The sequence below is a fragment of the Vigna angularis genome, chromosome 7 (genome assembly GCF_016808095.1).
Source record: "Vigna angularis cultivar LongXiaoDou No.4 chromosome 7, ASM1680809v1, whole genome shotgun sequence".
NCBI lineage: Eukaryota > Viridiplantae > Streptophyta > Magnoliopsida > Fabales > Fabaceae > Vigna > Vigna angularis.
In genome coordinates, this window is record NC_068976.1 from 13,312,102 (window position 1) to 13,339,760 (window position 27,659).

The window sequence follows — 27,659 nt, forward strand, 5'->3', positions numbered from 1 at the left end:
TCGAGTTTCAATACCGTTTGACAGTAAACTTTAAGTGCTTTTTTCTCCTTAATAATTATTTCTGTTGGTAAAATTCAAAACATTGATTCGATTAAGCAAAGGATGGATATATCAGAGGTCTTAAAAAAAAGGGGTTGGTGATGTATGACACGTATAAACTTATTAATTTGTTTCTATAATATGTTAAATAACATGGTATATGATATGAAGTAAGTAAAGCTTGTCAAAAGTCGTTTTCCCTTTGGATTTATAATCTTCGGGAACAACCTACGTGCCAATCATGAATTGGGAGCGAGCACTACATGTATATGTGTCTTATCTGAGACAGCATTAACTGGCCTTGATCTTTCACTTCATGTTTGTTTCATCCTTAGCCAGCTCTTTTCAATTTGCATCTTCTTTGGTTCCATAATGTTCAAATTAACTCGAAAACTGGAAAAAGTAAAACTCAGAAAAACATATAGAAATCTGAAAGTGAGGCCACTTGGGTTTGGAGTTAGGTATATGTGGGATTCTTTAGTCCCCTTTTGTACCTTTTTGAAGTAAAAAGAGCAAGTCCAATCCAATAAAAGAAGCTAAAAAATCTGAAGGGAAAGGTTTGGCTTTTCTTTTCTTGACCCTTTGAACTGGTTTCCACAAATCCTCGGGCTGTGCTGGTTCGTTGTTTGACGCGAAAATCAAACAAAATCTATTTTGCTTGTTGATTCTCCTCCAGCTCCACTTCGATATACATCTAGATATATTATTATTATTCTTTTTGTTTTTGGAAGTTTTGTTGTGTTTGTTTGGAGCTGTAACTTGCTTTTACTCGCATGAAAAGTAGAGAAAGGTAGAAAAATACTTGGTGGGTGGGGGTCCCCTACGTAGCTTTAGAAGGCAATAATAAGATCATGATTTCTTGTAAGAAGCACCAGCCAATGAGAAAGCGTTACGCGATTAGACTCATGCAAAAGTAGAATCTACGTTCTATGGTAAACGTGTCATGCACGGACGTGCTTATTTTTCTCTATGTATCTTTGGACTAACACAGTACTACGCGTAACCAATGCGCGTGTATCTACACTCTCTTTTCCTTTCTTACACTACAACTCATACCTTCCACATCTCCCGTCGTGCTTTTTCAAAAGCACCCTTTATGCTTCCTTCCTTTCTTTAGTTTCATCACACATGCAAATCTACCCAACACACTTCCTCAAACTCTACAACTTAGGTTTCAACTGTTGGGAAATGTAAAAAATAAACAACCTCTTCAATGTTTTCCTGACAAATTCCTCTCATATTTTCAATCATTCCTTTCCTTAATCAATATGAATACGATGTCGTAAATAAAATAAATTTTCAGTTCTTAACTGTATATAAATTTCATATGACAAATAAGTTTTCTAAAATTCACTCTCTAAGTAATATAAAAAATTATTCAAAGTCTCATATTTAAATAATTATTTATTAATATTTAGTTTTATGTTTAAAATATATATGTCTCAACTTAATATAAATTAAATATTGTATATTAACTAAATATAATATTCACTTTATTAATAAATGTTTCGGTGGAAAGTTTTGGGACCGAGAGACTAACCTGCTGATGTGTCTGGGCCGCTCGCTCGCCTCCAAACTCCAGTTGTTGGCCGATCGGTGTTGGCGCAAGCCGATCGCTCTCCTTTTGGACGGGGGTGGATGTACCTGCAAAAGGTACTCCAACGCTCAAGTTAGGCGTGTGATTTTGAGGAGCCTCGGCTCTTAGTTGAATGTTTTGTGAATGATTTTCACTATTGAGTATTTGAGAGTAGCGTAGAGTGAGTAATGCGTAAGTGGAACGTACCTGGCCTTTGGCCTTGGCTTTGTATTTATAATTTACCTCATGGATCTTAAGCTGTTGATATAAGCCCAATAAAATATAAACAGAATAAGATATAAACAGATTACCTGAATATCCGGTTGGTTGTTTGTAACCGTTCGGTTAATATCTTATACTATACATGCCCCCCAAGTCCGAGTTAAGCGGTCGACTTTAGCCGTGGTTAACTATAGGACTGATGAGTTTGAGGGAGGCTGCGTTGGCGGAACTGAAAGCGTTTTACCGCTCGACCTTCAATAGGAACCGAGAGGAATTTACCTCTCGGCCGTCGACATTTGTCGAGAGGGTTTTACCTCTCGACCTTCAACTTTTAACCGAGCGGGATTTACCGCTCGACCTTCAATAGGAATCGAGAGGAATTTACCTCTCGGCCTTCGACATTTGTCGAGAGGGTTTTACCTCTCGACCTTCAACTTTTAACCGAGCGGGATTTACCGCTCGACCTTCAATAGGAAACCGAGAGGAATTTACCTCTCGGCCTTCGACATTTGTCGAGAGGGTTTTACCTCTCGACCTTCAACTTTTAACCGAGCGGGATTTACCGCTCGATCTTCAATAGGAAACCGAGAGGAATTTACCTCTCGGCCTTCGACATTTGTCGAGAGGGTTTTACCTCTCGACCTTCAACTTTTAACCGAGCGGGATTTACCGCTCGACCTTCAATAGGAAACCGAGAGGAATTTACCTCTCGGCCTTCGACATTTGTCGAGAGGGTTTTACCTCTCGACCTTCAACTTTTAACCGAGCGGGATTTACCGCTCGACCTTCAATAGGAACCGAGAGGAATTTACCTCTCGGCCTTCGACATTTGTCGAGAGGGTTTTACCTCTCGACCTTCAACTTTTAACCGAGCGGGATTTACCGCTCGACCTTCAATAGGAACCGAGAGGAATTTACCTCTCGGCCTTCGACATTTGTCGAGAGGGCTTTACCTCCTGCCCGAGAGGGATTTACCGCTCGGTCTTCGACCTAGGAGTGCTTCCTAGGGAACGGGCTTTACCGTTCGAATTTGAGAGGGTTTTACCTCTGCTTTGAGCTAGGAGTGTTTCCTAGTGAACGGGATTTACCGTTCGTCGTCGAGAGGGCTTTACCTCTCGCCCGAGGGGGATTTACCGCTCGGTCTTCGACCTAGGAGTGCTTCCTAGGGAACGGGCTTTACCGTTCGACTTTGAGAGGGTTTTACCTCTGCTTTGAGCTAGGAGTGTTTCCTAGTGAACGGGATTTACCGTTCGACGTCGAGAGGGCTTTACCTCTCGCCCGAGGGGGATTTACCGCTCGGTCTTCGACCTAGGAGTGCTTCCTAGGGAACGGGCTTTACCGTTCGACTTTGAGAGGGTTTTACCTCTGCTTTGAGCTAGGAGTGTTTCCTAGTGAACGAGATTTACCGTTCGTCGTTGAGAGGGCTTTACCTCTTGCCCGAGGGGGATTTACCGCTCGGTCTTCGACCTAGGAGTGCTTCCTAGGGAACGGGCTTTACTGTTCGGCTTTGAGAGGGTTTTACCTCTGCTTTGAGCTAGGAGTGTTTCCTAGTGAACGGGATTTACCGTTCGTCGTTGAGAGGGCTTTACCTCTTGCCCGAGGGGGATTTACCGCTCGGTCTTCGACCTAGGAGTGCTTCCTAGGGAACGGGCTTGATCGTTAATTATGAACTTTGCTGACGAAATTGGCAATCAGTGTTTGCAATAGGAGACCTCTCCTTCGTTAATTGAATTCCATGATACTTTAAGCATGAAGTCCGTTTATGACTAGATCTTGGTCTGCACTCGCATAGTTGATGGCGTGGATTTTGATATATATTTTTTCAAGATGTTGTCTTGTTAAAATTCTCATGATGATATATATTATGGTATATAACCGTATAATAAATGATTCGGTTACCAGATATTATGAATTGCACCGAATAAATAACATATATAATCAACAAGGTATCTAAACCGTCTTGAGATTTTATAATATTGTTGTTGATAATTATCTCTAACACAACAATTTCTTTGACTATTTTAATCATGCCAAAAAATGTTTCGGTTATAATAATTAGATAACTATATTTATAGTTATGTACTATATTATATATCATATATCATATAATATATTATGGATTATACTATATATTTAACATAAAAATAGTTGTTATAATATCTATTATCAATTAGATATTTTATGAAATATTCATATTTCAAAAAATACTTATCTTGTTGACGACGTCGCACGTAGAGATGATGATTCATCTACTGTAGTTTTTACTTTGTCGAAAGTTTCTGGTGTTGATCTGAAATAGTGATGTCGAGACTGAACGCTCGTCTTGGTTTCTTGTGGTCATCATTGGGTTTGACGCTCGGCCCCACGGTGGGCGCCAAAATGTTTCGGTGGAAAGTTTTGGGACCGAGAGACTAACCTGCTGATGTGTCTGGGCCGCTCGCTCGCCTCCAAACTCCAGTTGTTGGCCGATCGGTGTTGGCGCAAGCCGATCGCTCTCCTTTTGGACGGGGGTGGATGTACCTGCAAAAGGTACTCCGACGCTCAAGTTAGGCGTGTGATTTTGAGGAGCCTCGGCTCTTAGTTGAATGTTTTGTGAATGATTTTCACTATTGAGTATTTGAGAGTAGCGTAGAATGAGTAATGCGTAAGTGGAACGTACCTGGCCTTTGGCCTTGGCTTTGTATTTATAATTTACCTCATGGATCTTAAGCTGTTGATATAAGCCCAATAAAATATAAACAGAATAAGATATAAACAGATTACCTGAATATCCGGTTGGTTGTTTGTAACCGTTCGGTTAATATCTTATACTATACAATAAATTTTATAAAGTGAAATTAAACTCAAAATATAATTTTTAGGAATTCTAAATGAAATATTTAATGGGAAAGTGCAATTTTTTTTCTTGACTGTGCATTTAATTTACAGTACAAAATTATATATTATTTTAAATAAAAAGAAAAAGAAAAAATAGTATATAATTAGGCTGTTGGAATTATGACAGGAACCAAGTTTGGGATATATGAAATGAACGGAATTGGAAAGGCAATGTCACTTCCAAGAAACAGAGAATAATCACTATCCTAATGACACTATATAGCTCAATTCATAAACTCTTACCATTCTCTATCTGTCAATTCTATGAACATACAAAGGAGACAAATTCCTAATGTTCAAAACTGTTTTTAGTGCACGGATTCTCATGTTACACTCTTTTTCCTTCTCCAAATACTTTATATATTAACTTCATGTTTTAATTTAATCTAATCAAATATTAAATGAAATACAGCACCACTAACAATTGTTTTTATCACCTTCTTCAATTAAAATGTCTTTTTTTTAAAACAATCTTCAAATAGGAAGAAAGAAATTATTTGTTTGATTTAATTAACCGAAAAATAGTATCATATAGTTCTCATACTTTTTATTGGACAAAACTAGTATCTACTTCAAATTTTCTGTTAGAAATTTTATAATGATATCAAGTAGTTAATTAATGCGAATTAATATTATACTCTAATGTTGATATTAGTTATTTATATTGAGATGTACTTTCTATAATTAATTTAATTTAACAAGTTGGACAGAATAAAATTAGTCATTACTTTAAAACCTGTTTGATTCAGAGAGCAACCAATAACAGGAAATAAATTATTAAATTAAAAATAGATAAAAATAAAATAAAATAAAAATTTGGATTTTTTTTGTTGGAGAAAAATATAAAAGAAGTAGAAATAGTAAAACATATCCTTCCTTTTTTAAATAGGGTAAGGAAATTTCTTTCTCAAAATATGTTCATAGGAATTAAGAAATGAATTATATATATTCCCTCCAAGAGTTCAATTTTACACATACGGAATAAATAATATATATATATATATATATATATATATATATATATATATATATATATATATATATATATATATATATTACTTTTAAAATTAAAAATATTTATTATACTTTAAAAGAAATGAAACTAATATAAACATATATATATTAAAAAATTTAGGTGGATAGCAAATAGGCTCTACTCGTTTAAGGAGGTGAAGTCAGATCAAAAGAAAGGACATGTAGTTCCATTCTCCTAGCTTGTTAATGGAGAATCAAATGTCAAATAATGGTGGAAACTAGATAGTTAGATGCTCATCCTTTCATTCATAAATTACTTTATCTTCTTCTCAGGATCTTTTCAGCTTATTTACAATTACTAACCATGTCTTTTCAGTCACAAATATTAAATCAATGTGATTATTTACCTTAAGAACAAATTTCTTCAAAAATTTACCTGGATACGAATCAATCCCTTCTTTAGCTTTCTGCTGTAGGATATATAAAAGAGTGAACAGGAAAAAAATATTTAAGATGAAAATATTAAAATAGAAAAATTAAATGTAAAAGATCAATGAATTATATTTCATCCTAAATTATTTTTTTCACTGAATTTTCAATAGAATAGAATAATTTCTAAACTCGATTTCATTAAAAGGGAAGGTAATGATGTTAGGATTGGTTAAGGGTTTATTTAAGACAAAATTGATTGGATAGATATATAAATAACATAAGTTTTTTGGTAAATGGGATTTAAAGAATAATTTGTGTCTCATGATTATACATTACTATATTATGTAAATTAATGTATAGTTGCTTATAATTGCAAATCAATATCGGTGTTCTCATTTTTTTTTTTTAAAGTCAGTTAGGATTATAATTGGATTTGATTACATCAAAGCAAATCGAATTCTTATACTTGTCTGTACGTCATGTCTTGATTAAAATATTGAATTAAGATTTTGAATAAAGTAAGCGTAATTTGATTGAAAGTTAAACATGATTAATTTGACCAAAGAAAAACTCAACTAATATTCTTTTACTCTTTAGTCTCATAGACACTTCAATCAAAACATTGTAAAAAGAAATAGTCAAAGATTCTCAGCTGTGTCTCAAATTAAAATATCAAGATATTATGAAGAGAAAAAATATATTCAAAGATTTCAAGTTATATCTCAAATTAAAATATAGTAAAAATCAAAACAGTTTCTATAACTAGTGAAAAACATAAAATAATCTATGGTCTCTAAAAAATTGTCTTCTATGATGAAGTAATCTCAATTTTAAAATTATTTACAAATATTACATATTAGCCTTTATGTCAATAAAGTGATATTGTATTTTTTTCAAATCTTCTTTTATTTTATGAAAATAATATGAACTTTATCAAAATAACCTTCAGCTTCAATATCGTTAACTAATTTTTCGATGAAAAATAATTTAAGAAATACAATATCAATAAAACACTTAAACCGTACAAAAAAAATTAACATAGCCTTCAACATAAAATATTAAAACAATAAATTTATAGATTTTTTTTAATATAATATTTAATTTTTTCATTTTTACTTTATGAAACTTAAACTCACATGTAAATTTTTCAACACTTCCACATCTCACTAAAAACCTTTTTGTTTGACGGATAAGGATGAAAGGTGAATTGTGATTACTCATATTCTCCACCATTCCTATGTCTTCTCCTTGTAATGAAACCTCTCAACCCAGCATCTTCCCAATTTCATTATCACCAGCTTCTGAACCTTAAAAACTTCAATAACATGTAAATATTTATTAAAAATTTATTAAAAAACTCTTCTTCCTTTTTTATATATATAGAAAATGCTTAAAAGTTAGGGTTATTTTGAAAGCTTAATTATAGGGTTTCCATCTAGAAAAACCCTCACATGATCCATGTAGAAGCACGTGGGTTATCTTCTTTTGTTGGAAAAAAATAGTATGAGTTTGAATGCTCAAAAGCAGAGCTGCTTTTTCATGCATGGAAGACTATTTGCAGCAATTCCCATTTTCTCCATTTGGCAATTCATTGTACTACTCTCAAATTTTTATAACATTGTAGTTTTTCATATGCCATATCAGATTTCACTTTTACACCACTCTGCTCCTTCCATCTTCTCTCCCCATAAAGAATATTCCACCTTTTTAGCTCAATATATCAAAATTAAATATCAATTAAACTTTTACATTTAATAAAAATAAAAGTAAAAAGTTAAGCATCATGTATACAAAAATATTTATATTATATTTTACTTATTATTAAAAAATTAAACTAGTGAAATGAGAAAATCAAATAATATATTATGTAAATTTATTGTTAGAATATAAATAAAAAGTCTTATTTCGAATAAAACTAAAAGATGAACATGTTTATATATATATAAATACTTCCATTTGTAAGAGGATATTTTGAAGTGGTATCACTAGCAAATTCATGAGAATTTAATTCAAAGTGGATAATATTTTATTATTGTGCAAATTTATGTTAAGAAGTGGACTTTAAGTCTAACTCAACCTTACAAAACAAACCAGACTTGTAAGATGAGGTTTGTACCACTTATATATTATAAACTGACTTTATCTCTGATCGATGTGGGACTTCCAACTATTTATGTGTGTTGACCCTCCTTACATTTATAGTTTTAAGTTTTATATTGAAAATAATATTTATCTTTTTTAAATTCATGTCTCCCTATTATAGTATCTTTCGAGTAATCTTGACTAAAAAATCAAAATACTGATAGAATGGACTAGATTTTATTGTTTACGTGAAGAATCATTGGTAAATCTTATGTACTATTAGAATACAAGACTCGAAGAAGACCTTTGTCTAATAAAATTTAACATAAGATATTGTGTTCTAACTAATGCTTCGAAGACTTCTTTGTGAGGGAGGGAAAGCATAAACTTTCTCCAACTTTTAATTGCTTTTATTTTTATACATTTCACATTGTCTTTATATCTCCACTGCTAACAAACTTTATAGCAACTTTTCCGTTTACAACGTGATTCTCCAACGCTAAGGAAACTTGATAGTAAAACTTTACGTGAAAAATAGTTTTACATTTCTATCTAATCATAAGTTAGGTATCGTATAAGTTTATTAATTATTAAAACAGTCATTTTGAAAGTTATATCAATAATGATTCACAATTTATGTACAAGTTTTTTGCGTTTTGGATGATTACTTTATGAGATGAAGTATGAACTAATTTGTTTAGTTTTGATTGGTTGAAAATAAAATCTAAAAAAATATATAGAGAGAGGGGAGTTAATAGATATAAGTTATTTTCAATTGTATTATGAAATGAGTTTCTTTTCATCTTTATTTTATATTTTCTTTTAGTTTCACGATGAATGGCTCATTACCATTATTATATTAAAATAAAATTAATGGTGGCAAGAAAGAATAGCTTTCAACTCTTTTACATACTTAGGGACATTTGGTAAAAATAACAATAATTTCTTAAAAATTTGAAGATGGAAATATTTAAAACGTAATATTTTTTGTAAAACAAATAATCGCTAGTATTTGTTTAGCTATTTTTTCTCATAATTAATTTCAGGGAATATTTGAAAATTCAACATTTTCAAATTAAAACTTATTTTACTGTAGTGTATCATGTTACTTTTGTATATCATTTGAGGTGATAATAACTAATGTTTCTAATAAAATAGTCTGTTTTCTATTTATAGAAAAATTATATAACATTCTCGAAAATGTGTAGAACCAACCAACTACATTTTTAAGAATTGCATTTTTCAAAATTTATGATTCTCTTAAAGGCAAAAACAATTACTGTTACGCTTGGTCCTTTATTGCAGCTGGTGATCCTTTGAGTTGGAGGCTATTGATTCCTGCACCCTGACAATTAGTAAGCACACTCCCCTAATAATACGAAAAGACTCAAACATCCTTTAGTTCTGGAAAGCCTTTTTATAAAATTTGGTTCGGAACACATTTCATACCTTTCAAAAGTAATATTTCCGGAAGTCACTTTTCCATAGGATGAAATGGTCATTTCAAGAGTTTTGAGGGAGTGCCTGAAGAAATTGTTGAAGTGGGGAAGTAAAAGCCTAAGTTGTGAAATTGGGCTCGGTTAGTGAGGGGATGAATGGGTTAATAGGTTTCATGTAAGCCTGAGGTCTCTCATAGCAACCATTTTCTTTCGCCAAAAAATTGGATAGCTACTCCCTACACCACTACAGACTATTTCCTCCACCTCCTCCATTCCTCTTTTGCCCTTCATTATTATTGAGATTAATTTTCACCAATATTTCAATACACCCCCACTCCCACCCCACATCCGTAAACGGATGTCTAGATCCGTTCAACTTTCTCCTTTCTTTCCACGTAATTCAACGTTAACATTCATCCTACTGAAGTTAGCATAGTCAATATTCATATTCTCCTTAAAATAATAAAGCATAAATAGACAGAGTTACACAGAGGTAACACAGATTTCTTGAAGCGTGAAATGGTATTGATAACGTTAGCATGATTCAAAAGTAATTTTGTATAATTTAGGAAAGTTCTTTGCTTTAGAAACAAAATTCTACACCGGTGTATCCCTTATCTTCTGATAACTTTCATGAAACATTGCACGCACGGCTAAGGGATGAGATGATAACGACATAATTAAAAACACTAATGAATTGGTGGCCGAGAATTACATGAAAAAGTGTTGCTAGAAATGTCTTCATATAACAGAAAATCATGACTCGGTTGACAAGGATATCAGATATAAATTATTAGGGTCATCCTAAAATTAAACAAAGGCTAGAAGAATATATAGGCCTTATTTACATAAACTTCTCTGTATGTAAGCAATTGTAAGATGAAAATAAGTGTAGATATACTTATAGTCCTTGTGCAGTGAAAGTGAGAAAGAAAGGGAAAGTGTGTGTGGGTGGTGGGGGGAGGGGGTGAGGTTGCAGAGAAAGAGAAAAAAAAAAGGGAGGGGGTGAGAGTATTGCTGCAAAGTAAAGTGAAAATAAGAAGTGTGAAAAGGATTAGGGTTTTATCATCAAAAATTGAAAAGGTAACCAGTAAATGTAAAAAAAAGGTAATTTTGGAATAAAAGAAAAATTAGGGAGGTGTAGGGAGGATTAGGGGTGGTGGAGGGAGCAACTCTCAAAAAATTGTTTATTATTCGGCCTATGAATTGGCTTCAAACTGTAATGGGCTTTCATTCAACATTATATATTCTTCCAATGGGTGTTGCTCCCTCCACCACCCCAACTTTCTCCCTGCACCTCCCCTTTACTATTTTGCCCCTCAGTAAAATTTTATTTTTAGGGTTATTATTTTTTAGTTTTACTTATTCATAACCTATTTCACTAATAACCTATCTAGTCCTTTGCATGAGTAAAATAATTTCCTTTCATTTTAACATTCTCTCTGGTGTGAGATACTACAAGTTGCAAAGGTTGGTGGTGGTGAAAAGAATTATCAAGCAATCTTCTGTGGTGGTATAGTGTTGCTCTCGTAGTGCAGTGCGTGAAGTGGTGTAATACGTGAAGTGGCGCAGTGCGTTTGTGGTGCTTCCTCCAGGTACGTAGTACAATGAACCCTTCGCATAAAACCCTAAACTAAAAACGAAGCCTTTCGCATAAGGATGTCCTCCGTTAAAGGTTTCATTTTTATTTTGGGTTTGTTTTATTATTTTATTAGATGTTTTAATAATTTGATTTATTATTTTTGAATATATTTTTAATATATTTTAATAACGTATATTTATATTAGTTTATATTTAAATTTTTAATTTTGGATGTTATATATAATTAGTTTTTAAATGTAATAATTTTGTAAAATATATATTTTTTATACATGATTTTTGTATCTTTAATTATTTAACAATTTTATAATTATATAAAAAATTACTTATTATTTTATTTATATCAAATATATAATTTAATTATATTAATATTTTTATATTTGTTTGATTAATTATTAATTATGTTAATAAGGCTCATTATAATTTTGTAGGTGATTATTATTTGAAATGGATGAATATCTTCATATGGATTCTGAAATTGGTTGTAGTTTGAAATCTGATTTGTCTTCATCAATTAGCAAAGTTGTAGAGAGGGATTTAACAAATAAATTTACAACAAATGAAATATTTTGTTCACGGGAGCACTTAATTCAATGGGTAAGAGGGATGGCTTACGATTTATGATTTGTTGTGGTAATAGTAAGATCTGACATAGCTACTAGTGTACGGGGAAGAAAAACGTTCGTCATACTTGGATGTGAAAGAGGGGGGAAATATAGGAAATACAAAGCTGATGCAGTGGCTAGTGTATACGGCACTCATAAATGTGAATGTCCGTTTAGATTAAAGGGTAAACCATGTTCAGATGGGGCCGAATGGGTGTTGAAGGTGATGTGTGGACATCACAACCATGAGTTAGCTGAAACTTTAGTTGGTCACCCTTATGCTGGCAGGTTAAATACGAGTGAGAAGTCATTACTGGTTGATATGACAAAGAGTAAAGTTACACCTGCAAATATTTTATTAACACTCAAACAAAATAATGATCGAAATGTCACAACGATTAAACAAATCTACAACGCAAGACATGCGTATAAACGATCATTAAGAGGGTCCAGAACTGAACTACAACAACTTATGATGTTGTTGGATCGGGATAAGTACATTCACTGGAGTAGGTGTGCTGATGATTCAAAGGTTGTTACTGACTTGTTTTGGACACATCCTGATGCGGTCAAATTGTTGAACTCATTTAATGTTGTATTTATGATGGATTCCACATATAAAACAAATAGATATAGACTTTCGTTGCTTGAGATTGTGGGTATGACGTCTACAGGGTTAACCTTCTCAGCAACATTTGCTTTCTGGTCTACTAAAAGGCAGAGTAATTTCACATGGGCTTTGGAAAAGCTGAAAGGTTTATTTTTAACATCTAAGGGTGGTTCTAAAGTCATTGTCACTGACCGAGACTTGGCTTTGATGAATGCCATAGCAAATGTATTCCCTGAGTCATATCAGATGTTATGTCGGTTCCACATCCTTAAAAATGTTAAAGCTAAATGCAAAATGTTAGTTCATTCTACTGAGGTTTGGGAAGTGTTGATGGATGCATTGGAAAATGTGATGGATTGTGCTGATGAAAGCTTGTTTGCTGAGTATGTGAATGACTTTCAATACGCAAGCAGTTCATGGCCTTTGTTCTTTGAATATGTCAATCAGACTTGGATTATTCCGTACAGCACATACTTTGTAAAGTTCTGGACGAACAAAGTAATGCATTTAGGAAACACAACCACAAATAGGTATGTTGTAATGTTATTTTATTTATTTGTTTTGTAGATAAATTTTTATTTGCACTTGTTGAAGGTTTTTTTTTGTTTCAGGGCTGAATCTGCTCATTGGAGCCTGAAGAAAGTTCTGGGCAATAGTATGGGTGATTTGTGTTCTTGTTGGGATAATATTCATAACGTCATTATCCTACAACACAACAAGATTAAGGCGTCATTTGAAAGTAGTTTATTGCTCACGAGTGACCATTTTAAAGGCTACACATATAGAGAACTTATTGGATGTGTGTCTCGATATGCATTGGATCTCATTGGTAAGGAATTGAAAATAGTGCAGCAGATAGGATTGAACTCCTCAAAGTGTGGATGCGTATTGAGACATACATTTGGTGTCCCATGTGCATGTGAATTAGCACGATATGATCCTAGGATGATCCTTATAGGTGAATTTCATATCATGTGGCGAAGATTGCATTTCTCAAATGTTGAATTAAATGAAACTGAGCCTCAATTATCCATTAAAGATGAGTTGAAACAAGTAGAAGAACGATTCAATGAGGTTGACGTTGGCGGTAAAGTCACCATCAAGCAAAAGTTACTTGAGATTGTTTGTCCTACATTGACATCAATGGTCCCTCCATTACATAAAGTCAAGACAAAGGGTGCACAAAAAAGTAAAGTTAAACGAAGTGAAAGGTCTACTACGCGGGATCCATCCTATTTTGAGTATGTGGACGCCTTTCATTCAACCATAGAATCTTCATCTATGAGAAGTAAATTACAGTCAAAGCCAAAAGCAATGAAGAAAAGGAGAGTTCCAATGATAGACCAGTTTCATTCTACTACTCACCCCTTCATTGTGGACGTTGTTGATGTTGTGGCTGATGGTCACTGTGGGTATAGATGCACTGCTGCGTTGTTGGGACTCGGAGAAGATTCATGGCCCGTTGTCAGGAATGAGTTGTACAAAGAACTCAGTGCATGGCGTGATGAATATGCAAGCCTAGTAGGAGGCTATGATAGACTAGAAGAACTGAGGAACTCTTTGTTGGTGCAATCACTGTCGGCGGTAAGTGTTTCCCGTTTTATGTAGTTTATTTATTACATCTTTTTTTTTAACAACTTTTATTCATAACAGGCTAACATGAGCAAGTGGATGACATTGCCAGACATTGGTTATGCAATTGCTAACCGATATAACGTTATCTTAGTGTGTTTGTCATACTCTCAAAATTATACTATCTTCCCACTACGTTCCACACCACCTTCTGATATCACTCAACATCGCTTAATTTGTATAGGACATGTTCATGGATGTCATTTTGTGCAGGTAAGTGCATTTTTTTATGATTTCATTTTAATATTACTTATCACTCAATTAATTATTGTAATTTGTATAATGCAGGTTAAGCTACAAGAAGGTTGTCTGTTGCCCACGGTGAATATCATATCCTCAACCCACTGTTATCCTGAGGCACGAGCGTGGTCATCTATTTATACTAGTAGGATGCACGCATTTGAACAGTTGATGGACATAACAACATCTTATGTTGACTTAGGTGATTCATGATATTTATATTATGAATGAAGATATGTAAAAATACACTATTATATTTTGTTATTTAAGTACTTATTGTCAGTATTAATGATATTTATATTATTATTATTCGTGATATTTATGTAGTATTTATTTATGTATGAAGATATTTATATTATCAGTATTCCTGATATTTATATTAGTTGTTGTTAATTAAGTTCTTATTTTTTTCCACTTAAACATATAAATATTTGATCATCTATATAACCAATATAAAAGAACATGTAACTCAAAATGAAAACATTGAAATTATAAAAAATTATAAATGTCTATTACAAATACAAAGAAAATATGATGTCAAATAAAACATAATGAGAAAAAGGAAATATAAAGTCCTGTAATACATAATGAAAAAATGAAATACAAAGTCCTATCAATTAGACGTCGACCGTCTACCACGCACATGCCTCTGCCCTCTCCTAGTCGGGGAATATTCGTCGATGCCCTCATTAGCAATCTGAAGCAGGTCCACTGCACCTGATGTGCAACAGTACCCTCGGTGACATGACGACACGATATCAAAGACTGTAACATTCTCGTCATTCGCCTAAATCTAGCCTGCATTATAATTATATCAAACAATTAAATAAACAAGGTGATCAAAATTTAATAATATAAGCAATGAAAAATAACATACCAAGGTGCCAGATGGTGAAGGTGGAGACGATCTACGATGGGATCGTGCCTCCTGTGGAACATCGGGGCGCTGTCTAGGCGCAAGAGCCGGTCGCGCGTCATCTGGAGCAGCAATAATATAAGGATGCGAAACCCTCCTGAACCACTGAATGTACCCCTCAACACAGTCAGAAGGGGATGCTACATGTCTGACATTACTCACAACGTGAGCTCTGAAGTGCAACCAAACATGATCAATGGCCACTACATCTGCATTTGGAACCGTAGTCGGTGATCGTGGAATGTCTTGCTGAAACCCAAATTGCCTTAGCACACGCTCAAGCAAATGACGACAAAGGGTGTCACCAATCCGAATCCATCCAGAATACATACAGATGCCGAAGAATGGCCGAATGCCCCGATGCCCCTCATACGGATGCCATACAACTCCACTGTATGTCAGCGCATCCAATTGTGACCGAATCTCTACGAGAGTGGAACTCTGCCTAGGGCTCTGCCACCTCATGGCACGTGGTGTGGTATCATCGTAAGAAGTCACCAACCGCCTCCTCCCCATGCCAGGGAAATGTTTGTATATCCAACTCTAAAAAATAATTATTCAATTAAATTTCATCCATCTTCGAACATGGAAATAAATACATGAAATAAATGTCAAAGTTATAACTGTACTTGAAAAAGAGTCAAATATCCAGCCATCTGCTTCCTGGAGGCGAGACTCGCATGTTAGCAAATTGATGAAGATGAAGTTTTGATGATGTCCAATTCAAGTCAAGAACAAACAAGACTCATGAAGAATGATCTTTGAAGACTTGTAATCTTTTGTAATAATTGTATGAACATAGGAAAATTAGTAGTTTTATGTATGCATTCAAAAGTGATGTAAAAATAAGCCATAAGCAAAATTCTGTGCAGTGCTAATCGATTAACAAGAGGTGCTAATCGATTAGCGTTAATCGATTAACAAGGGCTGTTAATCGATTGTTCCAGTGCGCCATGAAGAAGCCCAGCAGTGCAGTGCTAATCGATTAACAGAGGGTGTTAATCGATTAGCGTTAATCGATTAACAAGGGCTGTTAATCGATTAACAAGGTGAACGTTTGAAAAACTAGCCGTTTTTAGAGCCGTTGAAGTATCCGTTGGGTTGTTAATCGATTAACCACTGTAGCTAATCGATTAACACAGTCAGAAAGTCTAAAAGCGAAAATGGAGGAGCCTTTGGATGAGTCTATAAATAGACTCTCATTTTCTCTCAACTCCAACTCTTCCCTTGTGCTCAAGTACTCTGAACTCTTTTGAGAACTCTGTGAAATTGCTGAAGCTAAGGAAACTCTTGTCTGCAAAGTCCTGAAGTGGTACTGCGGTGACAGAGGAATAGCTTGATCATCCTTGGTGTGTCTGAGGAAGTGTCTGGAAGAGAATCATCCTTCGTGAAGCATTCGAAGGAGGTGATCATCCTTTGTGAAGATTCAAAGGAGGTGTAAGTTCATCTCTTGTGGTTTCAAGAGAGGTGGTAATTTCTAAACTGTTACAAATTGTTTTTCTGTGTGACTAATATTTGTAATAGTTTTGTGATAGTGAAAAAGGTTTATCTTGTTTGAGATAAGCGACTGGACGTAGGATCCTAGTGATCTGAACCAGGATAAAATACCTGTGTAATTTTTCTCTTTCCCTTACTCTGTTATTTAAGTTTAATTATCTGCTTAGTAAGAAATTAAGAGAAAAATATTAAAAAGGGATAATATTTGAATATAACCAATTCACCCCCCCCCCCTCTTGGTTTGTTCCCACGCTAACCATTCCGCTGCAGCCGCTCTGACAATTGGTATCAGAGCTTGCTTTGATAGTCATTCAAATGGCGGGATCGCATCAAACCTTCACAGAGGGTGCTTCTATCAATAGACCACCACTATTCACAGGTGAAAATTACGCATTCTGGAAGGTAAGAATGCAAATTTTTATGGAATCTATTGATATAGATATTTGGGATGCTGTTGTATCTGGTCCTTTTGTTCCAATTAACAATATGCAGGAACCAAAGCCCTGTGACCAATGGACTGCTGAAGATAAGAGAAAATTTGGTAATGATGTAAAAGCTCGTAATATTATTTCATCTGCTCTAACTGTTGACGAGTTTTACAGGATTTCTATTTGTAAAACTGCACAAGATATGTGGGAAGTACTTAGAGTAACCCATGAAGGTACAGATGATGTAAAGAGAGCAAGAAAGAATACATTAATCCAGGAATACGAAATGTTCAGGATGAAGCAAGGGGAAACAATAGTAGATGTTCAGAAACGCTTCACCAACATCGTAAATCATCTTATTGGATTAGGTAAGTCTTTCGATACTGATGAGCTTAACATTAAAATTTTGAAATCTTTAGACAGGTCTTGGCAACCAAAAGTGACTGCAATTTCTGAGTCACAAAATCTCAACACGATGACAATGGCTGCATTATTTGGAAAGTTGAGAGAACATGAACTAGATCTTGGAAGACTTGATGAAGAAGAAGCAAAAGCCAAAAACAACAAGAAGAGTTTGGCATTAAAGTCGGAGGTTGAAAGAAACAAAGGTAAATCAGAAGATGAAGACTCAGACGAAGAAGAAAATTTAAGTCTCATGATCAAAAGGTTAAACAGGCTCATGAATTCTAAAGGTAAAGGAAGATTTAGGTACGAAAAGAAAGATAATCAAGCATCTTCCTCAAATTACCGATGTTATGGCTGTGGAGAAAAGGGGCATCTAAAAGCAGACTGCCCAAATCAAAAGAAGGGTGAAGACAAGAAGGAGAAAAGATTCTTCAAGAAAAAGAAGGCCTACATTGCCTGGGAAGACGACAATGAGACCATTTCAGATTCAAGCGAATCAGATGAAGAAGCAAACATCTGTTTGATGGCAGATGATGATAACGTCAGCCAAGTAAGTAGTTCACACTATTCTGATAATGATAGTCATATGGATGAAGATGAACTGCATGATACTTATGCTGCTTTATTAGTAGAATCTGAAAAATTAGATATAGCTCATAAGAAATTGAAAAAGGACTTCAAAAAGTTAAAATTAAATTTTGAAAATATTCTTGAAGAAAAAGAAAATTTGAAAATTACTTCTGAAAACTTCTCTAAAATAAATGATAATTTGAAAACTGAATTTACAAATTTATCTGAAGAAAACAGAAGTTTGAAAAATAAATTTTTATATCAAGCGGAAGAAATTAGAAATTTAAAAAGTAAGGTCTTATATTATGAAAAAGAAAAATATGTTGCTAAAAATGAATGTGAATCTTGCATAAAATTCAAATATTTTTCTGAAAATACAACCACTAGAGAATGTAGTAAAACTAATGAAAATAAGGTTGTTAAAAATAAATATGTTCCTAAAATTAAACATAATCATAGAACCCGTAGAACTTGGGTACAAAAAGGAACAACTTATAAGAACACAAATGTTGCATCATGCTTTTATTGTATGAAAAAGGGTCATACATCTAATAAATGTAAAATTAAGCATTATGGTGTTCCTAGTGGTAGATATGCTTGGGTTGTAAAATGATTTTAATCTTTTTAAATCTAACCCAAAGGACCCATACAAAGTAGTTGGGTACCTAAAATAGCTTGTTCTTTTTATGTTGTAGGAATTATCAAAACCAAGGAAGTATATGTGGTGTCTTGACAGTGGATGTTCAAAACACATGACCGGAGATAAAAAGAAATTTACAAGCTTCCGGAAAAAGGAACGAGGCTTTGTCACCTATGGTGATAACAACAAAGGAAAAATCCTTGGAATTGGAGATATTGGAAGTGAAGATACCTTGATGATCAAAGACGTGCTATATGTGGAAGGATTAAAGCATAACTTAATTAGCATTAGTCAATTATGCGATAAAGGATTCAAGGTAACCTTCGAACAAAATTCTTGCACTATTTATAAAAATGATTCTTCTGAAATTGCTTTGAAAGGAATTAGGCATAACAATATTTATTTGATTGATTTAGAAAATGCATCAAATAGGAATATTTCATGTTTAGTAGTAAAAGAAGAAAATCCATGGTTATGGCATAAAAGAGCTGCACATATTCATATGCAACAATTGAATAAACTCATTTCTAAAGACTTAGTAATTGGTCTACCAAAACTAAAATATGTGAAAAATAAATTGTGTGATGCATGTCAAAAGGGAAAACAAGTGAAATCATCTTTCCATTCGAAAAATGTTGTTTCTAGTTTAAAACCCTTAGAACTTTTGCACATGGATTTATTTGGTCCCTCTAGGATAAAAAGTTTTGGAGGAAATTATTATGCTTTAGTTATTGTGGATGATTATTCAAGATATACTTGGACTTTCTTTCTTACTCTTAAAAGTGAAGCTTTCAAAGAATTTAAAAAGTTTGCAAATTTAGTTCAAAATGAAAAGGACTTGAAAATAAAGGCTATTAGAAGTGACCATGGAGGTGAATTTCAAAATGAATCTTTTGAAACTTTTTGTGAAGAATATGGCATTTCTCATAATTTTTCTGCACCTAGAACTCCTCAACAAAATGGAGTTGTAGAAAGAAAGAATAGATCCTTAGAGGAACTTGCTAGAACTATGTTAAATGAATATAGTGTTCCTAAACAATTTTGGGCTGATGCTGTGAGTACTGCATGTTATGTATTGAATAGAATGCTTATTAGGCCAATTTTGAAATGTACTCCTTATGAACTTTTTAAAGGTAGAAAACCAAATGTTTCACATTTAAGAATTTTTGGATGCAAATGTTTTGTCTTAAATAATGGAAAACAAAATTTAGGAAAATTTGATTCCAAATCCGATGAAGCTATTTTTCTAGGATATTCTCTAACTAGCAAAGCTTATAGAGTTTTTAATCGGAGAACACTTGAAATAGAAGAATCTGTGCATGTTGTCTTTGATGAAATTGTGGACCTTGAGGTAAAACCTCTTGAGTCAGATGAATCAGATGCAGGTGAAAATGAAGACTTGCAAAAGACAACCAATGAAGAGAAAATGAATAATCCTCAAGATGATGAAGATCTAAACAAAATATGGCAACAACCTAGAGGATTATCATTGGACAACATCATTGGCGACATATCAAAAGGGGTAAACACTAGAAGAAATTTAGTAAATTTTTGTATGAATGTAGCTTTTATGTCGCAGATTGAACCTAAGAACATTAAGGAAGCTCTTCAAGATGAACAATGGTGTATAGCAATGCAAGAAGAACTCAACCAGTTTGAAAGAAATCAAGTTTGGGAATTGATTCCTAGAGAAGATACTCATCAAGTAATTGGAACAAAATGGGTATTTAGAAACAAACTGGATGAAGATGGAAACATCACCAAGAATAAAGCTAGGCTTGTGGCTCAAGGATATAGTCAAGAAGAAGGTATAGATTATGATGAGACATATGCTCCAGTTGCCAGGGTAGAGGCAATACGCCTACTTCTTGCTTATGCATCTATAATGAAATTTAAATTATTTCAAATGGATGTTAAAAGTGCATTTCTAAATGGTTTTATAAAAGAAGATGTGTATGTTGAACAACCACCCGGTTTTGAAGATTTTAAATTTCCAAATCACATCTATAAATTAAAGAAAGCACTTTATGGTTTAAAACAAGCACCTAGATCTTGGTATGAAAGACTTAGCAATTTTCTTTTAGAAAATGATTTCAATAGAGGAAAAGTTGATTCCACTTTGTTTATTAAGAAAGTCGGAAAACATATTTTGATTATTCAAGTATATGTTGATGATATTATTTTTGGATCAACTAATAAATCTCTTTGTGAGGAATTTTCTAAGACTATGCAAGGTGAATTTGAAATGTCTATGATGGGAGAATTAACATTCTTCCTTGGCCTTCAAATTAAGCAAATGAAAGAAGGTACGTTCATTTCTCAAACTAAGTATTGTAGAGAAATTCTTAAGAAGTTTGAAATGGACAAAGCAAAGGAAGCATCTACTCCTATGGGAACCTCTTGCTATCTTGACAAAGATGAGTCAGGTAAAGAGGTAAATCAAACTAAATATAGATGTATGATAGGTTCTTTGCTATATCTCACTGCTAGTCGACCAGATATTATGCAAAGTGTTTGTGTGTGTGCTAGGTATCAATCTAGTCCTAGAGAATCTCACCTTACTGCAGTTAAAAGAATATTGAAATATCTTAAGGGAACTACATCCTTTGGTTTATGGTATCCATCTGGAACGGAACCTAGTCTTGTAGGATTTTCAGATGCTGATTATGGAGGTTGTAAGATAGATAGAAAAAGCACTAGTGGAACATGTCATCTTCTAGGTAGCTCCTTAGTTTCTTGGCATTCTAAGAAACAAGCCTGTGTAGCCTTATCTACCACTGAGGCTGAATATATTGCTGCGGGAAATTGCTGTGCACAAATCTTATGGATGAAACAACAATTAGAAGATTATGACATTCACTTAGATCATATACCACTTAAGTGTGATAATACAAGTGCAATAAACCTTACAAAGAATCCCATAATGCACTCTAGAACCAAGCACATTGAGATTAGGCATCACTTTCTTAGAGATCATGTGCAAAAAGGAGATTGTGAAATAGAGTATATTGATACCCAACACCAATTAGCTGATATTTTCACCAAAGCATTGCCTAAAGATAGATTCTATGAGCTTAGAAGAGACCTAGGGATATTAAAAACATGTTAAAAATTGAAAAGCAGAACAATTTGCTGATTTTCGGAAATCAGCGTCTGTTAATCGATTAACATGTCCTGTTAATCGATTAACGTTAATCGATTAACACACCCTGTTAATCGATTAACAACGGTAACCTGCAGTAAATTCTGCAGAATCTAGCTGTTATAAACGGCTATAAACGGTAACTTTTTGAATTTGAACGTTGGGGGGTCATTTTTTTGCCTATTTAAACCCATACCATCCCTCATTTTTACCCACTCACTTTACCCATCCCTCTACAACTCAAAATCACTTCATTTCTTCTCTCAAAATTCAAATCTCTTGCTCTCATGGCTGAACCATCAAGAAGAAGAAGAAGAAGAAGCTATGGATCGGAAAGCACACCTATTGCACGTGGTCCGAATATTCAAGGGTGGATTTCCGATGATGGAAAGCATGAAGAATATCTACAAATGTGGAAAGAACGCAAGATTCTTCGTCAAAAATTTGTAGATCTCAATTGGTTTACCACACATCAATTTCAATTTTCTCAGCAATTGATTGAGCAAGGTGTCCAGCATCTACTGCAACTTCAAGGGAGATATTATCCAGATTTGGTAAGAGTATTCTACTACAATCTGAAATCCCAAAATGGTATTATTTACACTCGTGTAAAAGGGATAGATATCATTCTGGATAATGACATTTGGACCAATGTTGTTCATCTTCCCATTTTAGAAAATACCATGCATGTGCCAAATGACTTTGGTGATTTTAACAAAATTTTGGCGTATCGTTCTTTCATGCGCAACCCTCAACAACCTCTACCAAATAGGCGATATCTTCTTGTAGGAAATCTTAGAATGGAGGAAAGGGTTCTTCATTATCTTATTGTATGGTTGTTGTGTCCAAGAGGCTCAAACCTAGCCCAATGCTTTGAAATTGATCTCATAATCATGTCTGCCATTACTCAAAATATCAAAATCAATTGGGTAGATCTTATCTCCGACACTATTGTCCGGGCAAAGAGGTATGATAGAGGTCATCTTCCATATCCCCTCCTTATTTCCTTAATATGTGTGTATAAAGGAGTTGATGTCACCGGAGAGAAACATCTATCCGTCTTAAGAAGTCATGAAATTGAGGAATCAGCTTTGCATCAAATGGGATTTATACGCCAAGGAAATATGTTTGTCCGTGCTGAAGATGATATTGCACCAGAAGATGATGCATCAGCTGAAGAAGATGAAGATATACCTATGCCTCATCCAACCAATGTTGTTGGACCATCCCATCCTCCCCAAGAATATAGTCTAGAGAGTATATCTAGACAAATTGCAGATATGGCTTCTATGCAGCAATCACGGATGGATGATATGATGGCTTATCATGCTCTTCGATATGATGCAATTGATAATCATCTTAAGGAGATTGATGAAAAACTGGCAAAACTCTATGTACCCGATAGCGATGATGAGCCCTAGGAAATTTATGTTTCTATGCTTTTATTAGTGTGTGCCCTTTATATTTCCTTGTATGCTTGCTTCTTAATATTCAATAAAATGTATGTTGTCTTTTCTTATTCTTTCTATGCATACATGCTTTTATTAAGGGGGAGTATAATTTCTAATCAAATTAGGGGGAGCACTTATTCATCACTTTTTAATAATGATCAAAAAGGGGGAGAAATATTTAAAGCCTTAAACTTATTTCTAAGTACCCTAACAATTATTTCTTCCTTAAGTTGTGTTTCAAATACAGATTATTACCAAAAGCTTTAAATCAAGAAAGTTTTGATCATCATCAAAAAGGGGGAGATTGTTAGCAAATTGATGAAGATGAAGTTTTGATGATGTCCAATTCAAGTCAAGAACAAACAAGACTCATGAAGAATGATCTTTGAAGACTTGTAATCTTTTGTAATAATTGTATGAACATAGGAAAATTAGTAGTTTTATGTATGCATTCAAAAGTGATGTAAAAATAAGCCATAAGCAAAATTCTGTGCAGTGCTAATCGATTAACAAGAGGTGCTAATCGATTAGCGTTAATCGATTAACAAGGGCTGTTAATCGATTGTTCCAGTGCGCCATGAAGAAGCCCAGCAGTGCAGTGCTAATCGATTAACAGAGGGTGTTAATCGATTAGCGTTAATCGATTAACAAGGGCTGTTAATCGATTAACAAGGTGAACGTTTGAAAAACTAGCCGTTTTTAGAGCCGTTGAAGTATCCGTTGGGTTGTTAATCGATTAACCACTGTAGCTAATCGATTAACACAGTCAGAAAGTCTAAAAGCGAAAATGGAGGAGCCTTTGGATGAGTCTATAAATAGACTCTCATTTTCTCTCAACTCCAACTCTTCCCTTGTGCTCAAGTACTCTGAACTCTTTTGAGAACTCTGTGAAATTGCTGAAGCTAAGGAAACTCTTGTCTGCAAAGTCCTGAAGTGGTACTGCGGTGACAGAGGAATAGCTTGATCATCCTTGGTGTGTCTGAGGAAGTGTCTGGAAGAGAATCATCCTTCGTGAAGCATTCGAAGGAGGTGATCATCCTTTGTGAAGATTCAAAGGAGGTGTAAGTTCATCTCTTGTGGTTTCAAGAGAGGTGGTAATTTCTAAACTGTTACAAATTGTTTTTCTGTGTGACTAATATTTGTAATAGTTTTGTGATAGTGAAAAAGGTTTATCTTGTTTGAGATAAGCGACTGGACGTAGGATCCTAGTGATCTGAACCAGGATAAAATACCTGTGTAATTTTTCTCTTTCCCTTACTCTGTTATTTAAGTTTAATTATCTGCTTAGTAAGAAATTAAGAGAAAAATATTAAAAAGGGATAATATTTGAATATAACCAATTCACCCCCCCTCTTGGTTTGTTCCCACGCTAACCATTCCGCTGCAGCCGCTCTGACATCGCATCCCCGAGCTGGTCGTAAAAATAGGCGAGTGCAGCAACACCCCAGGCATATCTGCCACACGCGTGTACGTCTCTAAATAACAATAAGTAAGACACGCGTATAGAACTGGCACTCTTATTTGCAAAAATCGTGCATCCTACTAGATGCAACAGATATGCTCTAGCAGCATAGTCCCAATGCTGCGACTCACACCTCTGAACATATATCTCTCTAAGCCAGCTGAGTCTGACTTTCGGACCACCTGCGTCCTCCATCTCAGCACCTGCTGTGCCACCATCAACGCCGAGCAGTTGCACAAGGGCTGTACGAGCCTCCTCAAACTCCAACTCCTCCAAATCACACATTTGTCCCATCATGGACAGGTGAAGTAATGTCGAGACGTCATCAAGAGTAATCGACATCTCCCCTATAGGGAGATGGAAACTACTGGTCTCAAAATGCCACCTCTCTATGAATCCGAGGAGTAACCCCTTATCAACGTAATCATAACAAATCCCTGTAAGAGGCATCAAACTGGAATTCAACACAATGTGTTGAATTCCCTCGTGGCATGGTCCTAACTTATTTACTTTTTTTTCGTGCGAGATCAACTTCAGTGTGTCCCCTCGATCCTACACATCAATATTTAATAAAATTTCTATTAAAAAAATAATAAAATAAATTTTATTTTTGCACTCACCCGGCCTTGTGAAACAGCATAAGCTACATTCTGAACATAGTGCGTCAGCAATGAACCATCATGTGGACCTCCAGGAAATCCACCGACATCCTCTTGTATGTCATGAACATCCGCATGCTCCTCCTCATCGTCATCATCATTAGGGGCCTTAAATGCATTCTCCTCACCATGAGTCTCATACGCCTCATATGTTTGTTCCTCAACCGCTCGCTCCTTAGCTATGGGGTCATCCTGGATAGGAGCTGCACGACTTCTACGAGCAGAAACGATAGGTCTTCTCCGAGCTTCGCCCTCCGACGAACTCTCTCCTCGAGAACTCTCACCTCGAGAACTAAAAGATGATATGTTCTTGCCATTGCTAACAATAATTTGTTTGTTTAATTTCAAAAATTAAGAAAATTATTGTTTTAAATATCATTAATAAATTAAAAAAAATGCAATTCAAAATAAATTAAACTAATAATAATTAATTTATTAACTACAACAAAAATTAAATTAAAAAAACAATTACCTAATTAATTAAAAATATATATTTAAATACATTTCCATTTAATTATTATTAAATTAAATATTATTACAAATACAAATTTACTATAAATAAATTAAATACAAATATAAATTTACTAATATTAAATAAAATTAAATTAATAATATTTATTTCAAGAAATAAAAATAATTTAAATATATTAAATTTTACATATCTAATTCAAAAACTTAATCAATTCATTTAGAAGCTACAAATAGAAAAATTATAAAATATTCAAATAATAATATAAAAGGTTAAAGAAAATATAAAAATAACTATATATAAATCAAATAACTATATTTTAAAAAATTAACAAAAAATATATCAAATATATATTCTAATTATAATAATTGTACAAACAATTAAAATATTAAAAAATATATATATAGCATCCCGATAGCCAAAACGGATGTGGGATGTCCGATTGGCCTTCAACGGATATCCCACATCCGTCGACGGAAGTCCGACATCCGTCGAAGGCCAACGGATGTCCCACATCCGTTTTGCCTTTCGTGGACACTGTTCAAACGCGCTCAAGCAGAAAGCACAGCAGATAAACGGAGAATGGTGAACGGAGAACAAACCTGGACGGCGCAGATCCACGCTCCTCCACGCTAGATCGGCTTCCTCCGCACCAACGGCTCCTCCACACCAAACGCTCCTCCACAACAAAATGAAAAAGAAAGAAATGGAGAAGAGGGTTGCACTGAAATGGAAGACGGAAGAGAGATTGTTCAACGGAAATGGAAGATGAAAAGTAGGGTGGAGGGAGTAAAGTAGAAAAATAAAGTTTGAAATAAGTTAAAATAGTAAAATAGTAAAAGTAAAAAAATTTAATCTGAGGATATAATTGGAATTAGAGAAAATTGGGAAGATGGAGGAAGAAAGACGTGGTGGTGGAAGGAGCAACACCCTCTTCCAATTACTGTTTGTGATAACAATCCACTAAGAATGCAATACAAAAAATAAAATATAAGCTTAAATAATCGCTTTAATTGATTAAATTATCAATAAATTGAATAGAATACGCTACAAAACATTTTCATAACATCACGTTATACAATTGAATGAGCATGTGTGTGTGAAAAAAATTAATCTAGAAAAAGAAGTAAGACAGTCAAAATCTATATATATATATATATATATATATATATATATATATATATATATATATATATATATATATATATATATAAAGTTGTGTGACAAAATATATATTTCTTTCATTTCTCAATTCTTTTTTTAAGACTATCTTCGTATTCACTCAAATACTTTTTTTCTTTTCTTCTTCGTGAAAATAAATCTAAAAGTTAATCATTGTAGTGTTAAATAACAAATTGAGTTTGTGTATACATAATTTATTCATCAAATTAATTTTGATTCGGTCAATGAAATATTTTTACCCAATGAAAATCTATAAAAAAAATGGAATTCGTATTTTTTGATAAATTTCATTCATTCAAATAATTTATTTCGATCAAAATATAATTTTTGCTCAACAAAATTTCTTGTAAATGAAAAAGAAAATGATTGTTTTCTCTATATTTAATCTAATATTGTGATAAAAAAAAAGTGGAAGTCATATGCTAAACTTCAATCATGCAAAGGCCATGTGTTTATGTTAAACTATATGGAGTACAGTATTCTTCTTGCAATTGCTCAAATTAAAAATAT

At 33.9% G+C, this 27,659-nt stretch overlaps 1 protein-coding gene across 1 annotated transcript; it reads left to right on the forward strand.

Annotated features, from left to right (window-relative positions):
• Window positions 1-12,507: 12,507 nt before the first annotated feature.
• On the forward strand, window positions 12,508-14,541 carry LOC128197825 (uncharacterized). The gene is made up of 4 exons (XM_052880640.1): window positions 12,508-12,986; window positions 13,068-14,040; window positions 14,110-14,301; window positions 14,377-14,541. The coding sequence occupies exons 1-4, from the start codon at window positions 12,508-12,510 to the stop codon at window positions 14,539-14,541; spliced, it is 1,809 nt and encodes a 602-aa protein (XP_052736600.1).
• The last annotated feature ends 13,118 nt before the right edge of the window (window positions 14,542-27,659 follow it).